The 10,388-nt window shown below is 57.8% G+C and overlaps 1 protein-coding gene across 2 annotated transcripts in view; it reads left to right on the plus strand.

The window, feature by feature from the left end:
- Positions 1-10,144, plus strand: part of LOC136299612 (carboxyl-terminal PDZ ligand of neuronal nitric oxide synthase protein-like) — a 28,886-nt gene extending 18,742 nt beyond the window's left edge. Inside the window, exons 3-11 of one of the 2 annotated variants that reach the window (XM_066201381.1) lie at positions 2,590-2,682; positions 3,274-3,332; positions 4,771-4,879; positions 5,116-5,257; positions 5,611-5,771; positions 6,805-6,972; positions 7,626-7,803; positions 8,036-8,384; positions 8,488-10,144. In XM_066201381.1, the coding sequence (XP_066057478.1) occupies positions 2,590-2,682; positions 3,274-3,332; positions 4,771-4,879; positions 5,116-5,257; positions 5,611-5,771; positions 6,805-6,972; positions 7,626-7,803; positions 8,036-8,384; positions 8,488-8,962 (1,734 nt within the window). In that variant the 3' untranslated portion in view covers positions 8,963-10,144. The remainder of the gene's footprint in view (positions 1-2,589; positions 2,683-3,273; positions 3,333-4,770; positions 4,880-5,115; positions 5,258-5,610; positions 5,772-6,804; positions 6,973-7,625; positions 7,804-8,035; positions 8,385-8,487) is intronic. The other variant, XM_066201382.1, reaches the window with a different exon arrangement.
- Positions 10,145-10,388: the final 244 nt, after the last annotated feature.

Below are 10,388 nucleotides of genomic sequence, written 5' to 3' on the forward strand. Positions count from 1 at the left end.
AGGAGAAAAACGATTGAATCGTGGAAGGCAGCAGAGAGAAACGTTGCTCTGTGTGTTTGGATTTGTTGGTAACCTTGACAAATCTGGGGGGAAAAAAATCCCATCAAATGAATAGTAAGAAGAAAATCAGTGACTAGACTGTGCTGTGACAGCAGTGACAGGTCAGCCTGGAGCCTCGTGCCGGGATGGAGGTTGGGTTATGCATGAGCATTCTACAGGGGAAAGTCAGCTGTCTCAGAGTGCCTTTTTCCATGTGCTTTCCTGTCCTTACATAAATCATCGTTCATTAAAATACTGATTCCTCCTTGATAGGAAGCAATTAAATGACTGAAGCTCTGTTCCACTTGCCTCTGTGGAGAGATGGAGAGAGAGTCCAAGCCGAGCTGGTGCGATGTGAGCGTGGGGCTCTGCCCTCCTCCTGGGGCACTGTGCTCTCACCCAGCTGATGTTCCTGCTTCCTCTGCTGGGACATGGGACGTCCTACAGCTTCTGCTGCTTGAAGAGTTTCACCCTTTAGAAAAGATTTGAGGGACCAATGCGTTTTAACTGTTTTCAGGCCAAGCTGGTTCTGGCCATGGCTGGGCTGTGCCTTGGCCGTGTGCTCCAGCAAGGATGCAGCAGTGGCCACGGGCTCCATGGAGAGAGAAGGACCAACAAACTCCTTCCTCACTGAGGCCGCTGTGGCCACATCCAGCTTGTGAAGCCCTGTACGCGTCCCAGAGCCAGGCTGGGGTGGTGCTGTGTGGGACCTGGCTGGAGTTCCCCGGGTTTAGAGTCTTGCCATCACTCCTGGCAGCACTCACAGATTCGATGCTGCTGCTCCCAATTGTTCCTTTCTGTCCAAGAGAGAAAGAAAAAGCATCTCTGCAAAATCCAGGCTTGGACTTTGCTTAAAGCCTTTGAGTAAAGAGCCTTGTTTGAATGTAATTGCACCCCTGTTGCTACAATGGGAAAATACACTGTATTGCTCTTTCTTGGAAAGCTCAGCTAGTATTTTCCCAGCCATTTGTGTATAAAGAAAGATAAACAGCTCTTTAGCGGGCAGAACAGTCTATCCCGGGTTTATTGACATTCATGGAGCAGACAAGGACAAACAGTTTGGTGAGCACAGGGGAGGGGGAGCAGCTGGGCTGGGGGAACTGGGCAAGAGGGGTGGAGGGTGGGGAAGCCCTCTCAGGTGCTGAGCCTGCCGAGTCCATCTGCCTGGCCCCAGACCCGCAGGCGCTGCTGCAGCCCCGTGGGCCCCGCAGCAGCCTGCAGGATGCACTCGCCACCTCACCCTTCCTCTCACTCCTCCCCATAAATAAAAAACGTGTATAGCTAATTTAGTTCCAGCTTCACACGCAATAGCACTATAGATAGATTTTTTTTTAAAGAGCTTGTCTGAAAGTAATAATTCATGGGGAGATCAAAAGGCTGTGGTTTAATCCGGGGTCTGTCTGATACCATAAACCTTGCAGAGTGCTAAGAATTCAATGAGCAGCATCAAAAGCCTGATGAACATGAAAGCCACCCAATTTTCTGTCTGTAGAGCTGGCGTGGCTCACAATGGGTGCTGAGGAATGGGGAAGATGTGTGTCTTCTCTGCAGAGCTTGGGTGACAGAGCCACACACAGTCCTCCAACTTCAGCATCCCAAAAGAGGTGCCTGGACTCCATTAACATCTCACGTGCTCCCTGCACATCCCCAACTGTGTAAAGAAATCAGAGTTCTAATTAGATGTCTAATTACGTGGCCTAGGTAGATTTCAGGCTGCTTGGCATTGCCTTTTCCTCCACATCCACAAATCAGAGTCTGCACTGATTCGCCAAAGCAACGTGACAAAGTGGTGGATTTCAAACTGGGACTGCAAAAAATACGGAGTATCAAGATGCTGTGTTTGGAAGCTGAAAACGGTGCTTAAAACGGGGGCAGGAAGGATGAGTGGTGTAAACAAGGGTCTCCAGAGTAGAAGGCCTCTGCCATGCTTCTAACTGTCAGCTAAAGCAACATTTAAAAGCCAGTGTTTAATTTTTAACACAAATGGAGGTGAGCTCAAGCTGCAGACACCTGCAGGGTTTTTCTCCAGAGATCCTGATCTCACAGAGGTTAATGTGATTATGCAAATGACTGAGGTATAATTGCGTTACTGCCGCCCATCTGGCCCTCCCTGCAGCCCCTGAGTGATTTTGTATTCCCCGTGCAGCACAGTGCTGACACACAAGGGCACCAGAGATGTCACAGCCTGGTGTTTGCTGCAGGGGCCACCTCCCCATCAGACTTCGGGAGCAGAGTCCTGCTGGACCAGGCATGGCCAGCGCATCCTCCCAGATCCAAAGTAACAGTCTGGATGTAGTCCAGAGGACTGAACTCCACTTGTCCTCTCCCAAAGGATGCTCCTGACAAAGCCAGGATCCTGCCTGGCTTCCCAGCTACTGCACCGAGTCCTTCCCTAAACGTTTTTTCTCAGCAGAATAAAACAAACTCCCACCTCCCTCAGCAGCTGGGATTAAACCAAAACCTGACATTTTCATGTGTAAACACTGACTACCACACGCTGTCCCAGGTACCTCCAGAACTCTCCTAAACTTGCATTTTTCTTCCCACCAGTACGAATTCAAAGCCAAGAACATTAAGAAGAAGAAGGTGAGCATCATCGTGTCCGTGGACGGGGTGAAGGTGATCCTGCGCAAGAAGCAGAAGGTGAGGCTGCTCCAGTCCAGGCCTAGCCACACTTCTAACCAAAACTGGCCTTTTCTTAAAAACCACACAGGATCTGCACAAGAAAACACTCCAGTTTCCATCCAACTAATAACAAAACCATGCTGGAAAGAGAGTGGGAATATTACACTGTGGGAAGAGGATTTTTTTCCTGTCTCTCAGGAGATACTGGTTCTTTTTCTTGCTAATACCAGAAAGCCTTTTCCTGGCTGCCTGGTCTGAGCACCCCTCAGCTCTTTGCCCAACCCACCTTTCCACCAAGTCACTGAATCCAGATCTCCAGGCCTTCTTGCCCAAAACATGTAACTCTTCTGCATATTTGATGTTATAAATTAATCTTAGGGACCATTTTCAGCCCTGAAGGCTGTGATCAGACATGATAAATGATCCAAAAAAAATCTATTTTTATCCGTTTTAATCTGAGAAACTGTTGAAACAGCCATGGCTCATCTAGTCACACTGCAGCCTGGATTGTGGCTTGAGACAAAAGCGCTGTTCCCCAGTTTTCCTGCCCTTCATTTCGGTAGAGTTTCACTTTCACCTGATTTACTGTAATTTTGTCTCTGCTTACAGAGAAAGGAGTGGACCTGGGACGAGAGTAAGATGGTGGTGATGCACGATCCTGTGTACAGGTACATGGCCGGGGGTTAAACCAGGGAGGGCCAGTCAGCCCTGGGGGATCCGTGCCCTTCCTGCCACCTGCTGAGACCCCTCCACCAAGGCTTTCCAAAGGACCATCTAAAATTAACGAGGGCACAGAGTTTCTGCTGCTGGAGAATCCTTTTCATACATTTTTGAGAGCCGGATGGACTGATCTCGCTTTGAAGCTGGCTCTGCTTTGAACAGGGTTAGACTGGGTGACCCTGGAGATGCTTCAACCTGGATTACTCTCTGATCCTGCCTCTGAAGACAGGCCTCCCATGGTTTTCCTTCAGAGCGTGGCTCTCCCTGCGCCTCTGAAGCAGGGCCTTACCCTAAGGTGTAAATGCTCACCGGGAATTAACCCTTACAGGTGTGGCAGGAAAGCGCTGACTTTCCATAGCACCTTCCATGGGATATTGAGGTATTCCAGAGACCACAAGCCCCACCCAGAGGTTTACACAGAGCTAAACCTGGTGCCTCAGGAGCCGCTGGGGATGGGAAGAGACTCCAGTGATGGTGCATGGCCTGAGGACGGGTTAAGAGCACGGGGTGCTCCAGGCTGTTAGGTCTGCAAAGTGAATTATTGTACCATGAACACCGAGCCCACAGCCCCAGAACTGGGATCCCCAGCATTGGTTTTTGAGATCAGAGCGCTCAGTGAGGAGATAAGGACCAGAGGATGTGCTGATGCAGTATCTGTGCCCACTTCTCACTTCTAATTTTCTTTAAAGATCACTACAAGATACGGTACATTGACAGTAACTGCTCTAATTGCAAGGTCAACACCCCAAAAATTCCAGTAACAGAGAGAGCAGGAAAAAAAAAAAATCAAGAATCCCTTTGGTTTCTTCTCTATTCAGAGCTGAGCTCACTTGTCACATTTTCACCTAATTAAATCAAACATAGATAAAAATCTTCAAAATGGTTTTGCAGCACAAGGAGGAGAGTCAGCCTGAGCAGCAGAGAGAGGAATCCTCCGAGTGCACTCAGCATCCCTGGGAGAGGCTTTTGTGCTGTGCCAGCTGCCCAGTGCCCAGGAGGGACCCTCTGGGTCCCGAGGACAGGGCACTCACCACCATGCAGGCGGCTCTGCCTCGCTGCAGCCTGGGCAGGGGTTAATTGCTGGGGCTAAAAATAGCCACTCGCTTTCCAAGACTATAGATTTTTTCGCTTTCCCACAGGATCTTTAAAAAGCTTTTGCCTACTTCAGAAACCAGAAGGTTTTCCATCAAGCCTGAAACGCTCTCTAAATCCATCCACCTCCTGCCTTGAAAAATTGCAGGAGGGGCCGTGCACCAGCACTGCCTCGTTCCTCCAATCCTGGGGGCTGCAAACCGGCCCGTCCTGGGGACACACAGGAGCAGAGGTGATCTGGAGGGCAGACTCTCCCCGTGGTGTTTTAATTCCCTCTGTCTCTTTCCCACCTAGAATTTTCTACGTCTCTCATGACTCGCAAGACCTGAAAATATTCAGCTACATCGCAAGGGACGGCGCTAACAACTCCTTCAGGTGCAACGTCTTCAAATCCAAGAAGAAGGTAGGACGCTCCTGGGGATGCACCCACATAACTGCGGGGTCAGAGGGCGCAGATCCCTGGGGAGCGACCGAGGGGTGCTTGTCCCCTCCTGCACGCAGGGATAGGAGCCCGCAGATGCGTGGGGAGCCAGGGGGCACTGCCGGACACGGGAGGAGGCGCGGCGGGGCGGGTGGGAGGCAGGGAAGGCCGGCGGCTCTCCCGCGGGCGCCGGCTGAGCGGCGCGGTTTGCCCCGCAGAGCCAGGCCATGCGCGTGGTGCGCACCGTGGGACAGGCCTTCGAGGTGTGCCACAAGCTGAGCCTGCAGCACGCCCTGCAGAACGCCGACGGGCAGGCCGACGGCGCCAGCGACAAATCGGCCGAGGAGCAGCCGCTGGAAGGTGACTGGCGGCTCCCGAGGGGCCCTAAGGCGGCGGTGCGGGGACGCTTTGGGGTGGGGACACGCGAGGTGGCACCTCTTTCGTGGGAGACAGGTTTGGGCCCTTTGGGATGGGAAATCTGCCCTGCCTGCCCGCTCCCACCGAGGGGCAGGCTGAGCCTCCTCATCCAGCAAGCTGAGGGTCTGCAGCCCCTCGGCCAGACCATTTCCTGCCCCTTCACAGCATGCTGAGACTTGGAGCAAGTCCTGGCCCTTGTCCCTGAGCTTCCCCCAGCCCTGTGCAGGGCCCTGGCTCTTCCTGGCATCCTGCTCAGGGAAGGGAGGCTCAGATTCATGTGTCCCTCTTGTTTGAAGTTCACCAGATGAAGGGCTCCAAGATCACGGATGTGGACGAGGTTGGCATCGATGCTGGTGGCATCTGTGTGTCCGAGAGGGGACCCAGAGAGCTGCCAGGTGCCAGGGGGGACCTCGGCATGCTGAAAGCCGGGCAAGCCTCAAAGGAAAAGAACGGCCAGGTAATGGGGGCTGGGCTGGAGGACGATTCACGTGCTCTGCTGCTGCTGAGGGCCCTGCGCTCAGGGTCACTGTCTCATGGCTTGGTTTGGAGGTGCTTTCATGGAGACCCCATTGCAGCCCTCCCTGCTGGCTCCCTGCTCAGCACAGGCTGTTCAGCTCCCAGTTCACCCGCAGCCAGGCCGTGTCCAGTGCTGGGGTGGGGACCGAGGGGAGAGGCAGGGGTGGGGCTGCGGCGCATGGCTGAGCAGGCTTCACACTCCACCCGGGCTGGATTGCCGTGCCCTCAGCGCTGCTCTGCAGCGGTTCCTTGTTCGACTGCCCCCGGCAGCGATCCCGGCCTCCCCTCGTGCTCCAGGCCCAGGGAACAACATCCTCAGGAGGCCCAGCCCTGGCAGTGCAGGAACCCGGGGCACTTTCAGCTGGAGCAGCAGTTCTACCTTAATGAATGGGTGCTCCACAGAGCTCTGGGAGCACTTCCCGGAGGCCTGAATGGCATCGCTTCAGCTCACACAACAGTAACGCTCACAGGGCCTGGCTGGAAACAGCTGCAGTGACATGCACTCCATGGGATTCGTTTGTGTGCCTGGAAAGGCTGGGCTTTCCTGCACATTCCTTCTGGCACTGCCCAAGCAGGGGAGGGCAGGAGCAGGAAGGGCAGTGGCCACAGGCACTGGCAAATGCTCCAGGCACCAGGACACCGCCCAGCCTGGGCAGCCGCAGCACGGAAAGGTGGTGAAGTATTTGGGTCACTCCCTGCTGTCTCCTCCCTGGGGGACCTGGGGACCTGCCCTCCACAGACACAGCCAAGGCAGCTCTGCCAGCTCTCTGGGAGGAGCCTCTCTGAAACACTGTGTCCTGGGGACCCCACGGATGTGCGGAGCTGACAGCCCAGGGCTGCCCCTCAACATTCCCTCGGTGCCCCAAGTGCGGGGGCTCCTCTGCTGCGCTGGGGTCAGCACCGTGGGGAACCAAAACCCAAATCCCAGCCTGAGCCGGTCAATCCGCTCACCTGCCCCATTTCTTTGTGCCCAGGATGCCGAAAACTGCTCCCTCCACCTGGCCAGCTCCCAGCAGCTGCTCAGCCCGAGCAGCCCCTGCTCCTCGGCCTCCATCACCCCGCTGGCCTCCCAGCACTGCCTCCAGCTGCTCCAGCAGCAGCTCCTCCAGCAGCAGCAGCAGACGCAGGTGGCTGTGGCCCAGGTACACGTCCTGCCCTCCCCCTCAGGCGGCACCAGCCCTTCTCCTCGCCCTGCTCCAGCGTCCCGACAGCGGGGCAGGTGGGAGCGGGCCGGGCCCCTCGCAGCAGTGCTGGCAGCATTCCCGGTCGCACAGCTCTCGGCAGAGTTTGCAGCATCGCTTGCAGCCTAGCTCGCAGCATTGCTTTTAGCGCCACGTGCAGCATCGCTTGCAGCACAGCTGAGCTCCCCCAGACACGGAGCTGGCTGCTCACACAGCCCCAGGCTGGCTCTAGGAGCGTTGCAGGGTCCGGTAGATCCCGCCAACGCCTGTTTCACTCCATCTCATCCCGTTTTTGGAAACCATCGCATCCCCAATCCAGCATCAGAGAGGGGAGCCCGGTGCCTCCCGGCTGGGCGGCTCCCGTGCGCGTTTCTCGTTACCGGGGGCACAGCGGGACACCCCCTCCCCACCCCCGGGATGCCGCCGCATCGCCGCCCGCGGCTGGGCCGGCTCGGGGGGCCGGCAGGGGGGTGGCGCGGCGGGGCCGGCAGGGGGCGCTGTGGCGCCGCCGGTACCGGGCGCTCCCGGGGCTGCTCCTCCCGTCCCGCAGCGCCCGGTCCCGCATCGCCCCGTTCCGAATCGTCCTGTTCGCATCTCCCCGTCCCGTCTCGCAGGTGCAGCTGCTCAAGGACCAACTGGCGGCCGAGACAGCGGCGCGCATCGAGGCGCAGGCCCGGGTGCGGCAGCTCCTGCTGACCAACCGCGACCTGCTGCAGCACGTCTCGCTGCTGGTGCGGCAGCTGACAGTGCTGGAGGCCCGGGAGGAGCACCGGGATGAGCATCGGCAGCCGGGTGAGCACAGGGACACGCTCACTGGGGTTGTGTGGGTGCTGGCGTGCCCCCAGCTCCCTCCCTCGGGACAATCACTGCATTCCTTGCAGTCACAGGAAGCAACTGGAGTGCTCCCAGTACCATCCCAGCAGGCTCTGGAGATCTGGGGCATTTCTGCACCCCTCACAGTGCAAGGTAGCAGCTGGTTTGGAAATCCCCAGTTTTTCACATGCCCCTTGTCCATCTCTCACAGTTGACCACTCCTTGCAAAACCTGTCCCTGGCGCAGTCCCTCTCCCTGAACCTGAAGAACCACTACAGCCTGGACGTCCACCTGCCGTCCACCTCCAGCCCCGCCAGCATCCTGGGCAGCCCCGTGGCCCCCGGCTCGCTGCCTTCCCTGGGCCCCAGGGACTCCTACCTCAACCTCGTCAGCCTGGACAGGGGCAGCCAGCGCTACGGCAGCAAGGAGGGGGACGAGTGTCTGGAGGGGCAGGATGGGCTCAGCCGGCGCGTGGAGGGCTCCGAGGTCAGCGACTTCGCTCTGCTCAACGGGAGCAGCCGGCAGAAGGCGGACGACGCAGACAGAGGGGACGAGGACAGGTAGAGTGTGCCTCCTCTGTCCCCTGCCAGCTGCAGGGGGAACACCCTGAGTGCTGCAGGTAGTACTTGCCCATCACCTCCTCTCTCTGCTTTCCCCTCGCAGGCGGCAGCCGCCCATTCCCAAGCTCAACCCTCCACCACCCATCCTACGCAAAAGGTCAAGCAAGACCTCCCCAAGCCTGGAAGTGGAGGTGAAGCCCGAGAGCGCTGCCCACCTGAGCCTACCCAGTGCCAGTATCTCCAGCCTCACCAGCATCACTGCCAGCTCCCTCACCCTCTTGGACCCTGAGGCAAGGACTCCTGCACGGAGTGCTGCCTCCAGCACGGAGCCTGGCCCTGCCGGGACCTGCCAGCGCGCTCTGGGCAAGGACAGGACTGGAGAGAGCGGGCCAATGTCCCCCTTGGCCAGCATCCATGACCCAACAGCCAGCGAGACCCTGGCCAAGGAGTTGGCGGCCCTGGGCAGCCCCACGGACATCTCACTGCCCTTCTCCCCTGCAGACGACACCTGCTTGCACATCAGCTTCTCTGAAGACGAGCTGGACACTGCCGTGGGGCCCAGCAGAGTCCCCTCTTAGTGGGGCCACAGTAGGTGGTAGCTGGTGGCTGGCAGTCCCAGCAGCTCCATCCACAACCCTGCACTGGGACTGGGGGTCCCTGTGCCCAGGCTACAAGACAGGTCCCTTTCCTGTCCCTGTTCCACGTAACAACTTCCCCCACTGCCTACAGGGCCACCCCACAGGATGGGACTGGCCAGCCCTGCCTCAGTCTGCACCAGCTCACACTGCTGTCACACTGCCATCGTGTCCCTGCTCGCACAGCCAGGGATGCTCACAGCAGAGAATTCCCAGGGAGCTGAAGGGTGGAAACCCTAGGCACGGCGCAGTGCTGTGGGACAAGAGGCTCTTCTGGTTCGTCAGCTGCCACCCATGGCAGCCTGGGTGGGGCCACGCAGCACAGCCACCGTGTCACTGCCCTGCCCGGCTCCCCGGGGTGTGTCCCAGACTGCCACCACGCTGCGTCTCTCCAGGGCTGCCAGTGTCCACCAGCCCCACGCTGTGTCCCCACGCGGTGAAGCCACCACTGCCTCCATAGGTGCCTTTTCCCACTCCCCAGCACCCACTGCCCACACAGGTTGGGCCACCCCTCTGAGGCCACAGATGGGTGCAGGGCTGGCCCTGGGAGCCTGCAGCAGTGGGGGTGACCCCCTAAGGAAAGGTGCACCCCATATCTTGGGGTCAGGGCAGAGAGCCCTGCCGTGCCCCCCAAGCTGCTGGTGGTTGCAGGCAGGAGGCTGCTCCTTGTGCTGATTTTAGGGTGTTACAGTGTGGTTTTGGTCTCAGAAATGTGAGTGTCCTGGGATGAGTTAAGGTTTAAGGAAGAAGCCAACAGTGGGGTGAAGGGCAGGTTTTGTGGAGGGACCGAGGTGATGCTCATCCACCTTGGCTGTCCATCAGAGAGTCTTGGGAAAGTGTCAGAGAGTCGAGTTGGGAAGTGTCAAGCAGAAATGGAGACTTGGAGCAGCCGTGCTGCCTGTCCCTGGCATGGTGCTGCTCCTCCAGGGAGAGGGGGGTGACAAGACATGCACCCAGAGCTGGCCATGGCAGTGACAGAGCCAGCAGGGAGCTGGGGACGGGGCCAGGGGTTGTAAAGCTCGGCTGGGCTGTCCCGTAGTGCGGTAGCGACAGCCCAGCCCTCCATAGGATGCTGCGGTTTGGTAATGGACTTTTAAAGAACAAAATAAAGGTGTCAGATTTGCAGAGCCAGTGCTGTGTCTCTGCCCCGTGGGGTCCATGCACAGGGGGTCCTGAGCCTGTGGGGAGGGACTGGGAACTCCCAGGTATTCGCAAAGAGGAAAAATCCTCGCTGGGAATGACAGCTGAGCCCCTGAGCTGCTCCCTGAGCAGCCCCTGCCACGATGGGCACCAGCAGGCAGGGCCCTGCTCCCCACACACTCCTGCTCTTTCCTGGTCCCATTTCTACTCCTGAAATAAATCACAGAGG

Source organism: Chamaea fasciata, unplaced genomic scaffold, assembly GCF_029207755.1.
Source record: "Chamaea fasciata isolate MVZ Bird 193981 ecotype frontalis unplaced genomic scaffold, bChaFas1.0.hap1 SCAF_20, whole genome shotgun sequence".
Taxonomy (NCBI): domain Eukaryota; kingdom Metazoa; phylum Chordata; class Aves; order Passeriformes; family Sylviidae; genus Chamaea; species Chamaea fasciata.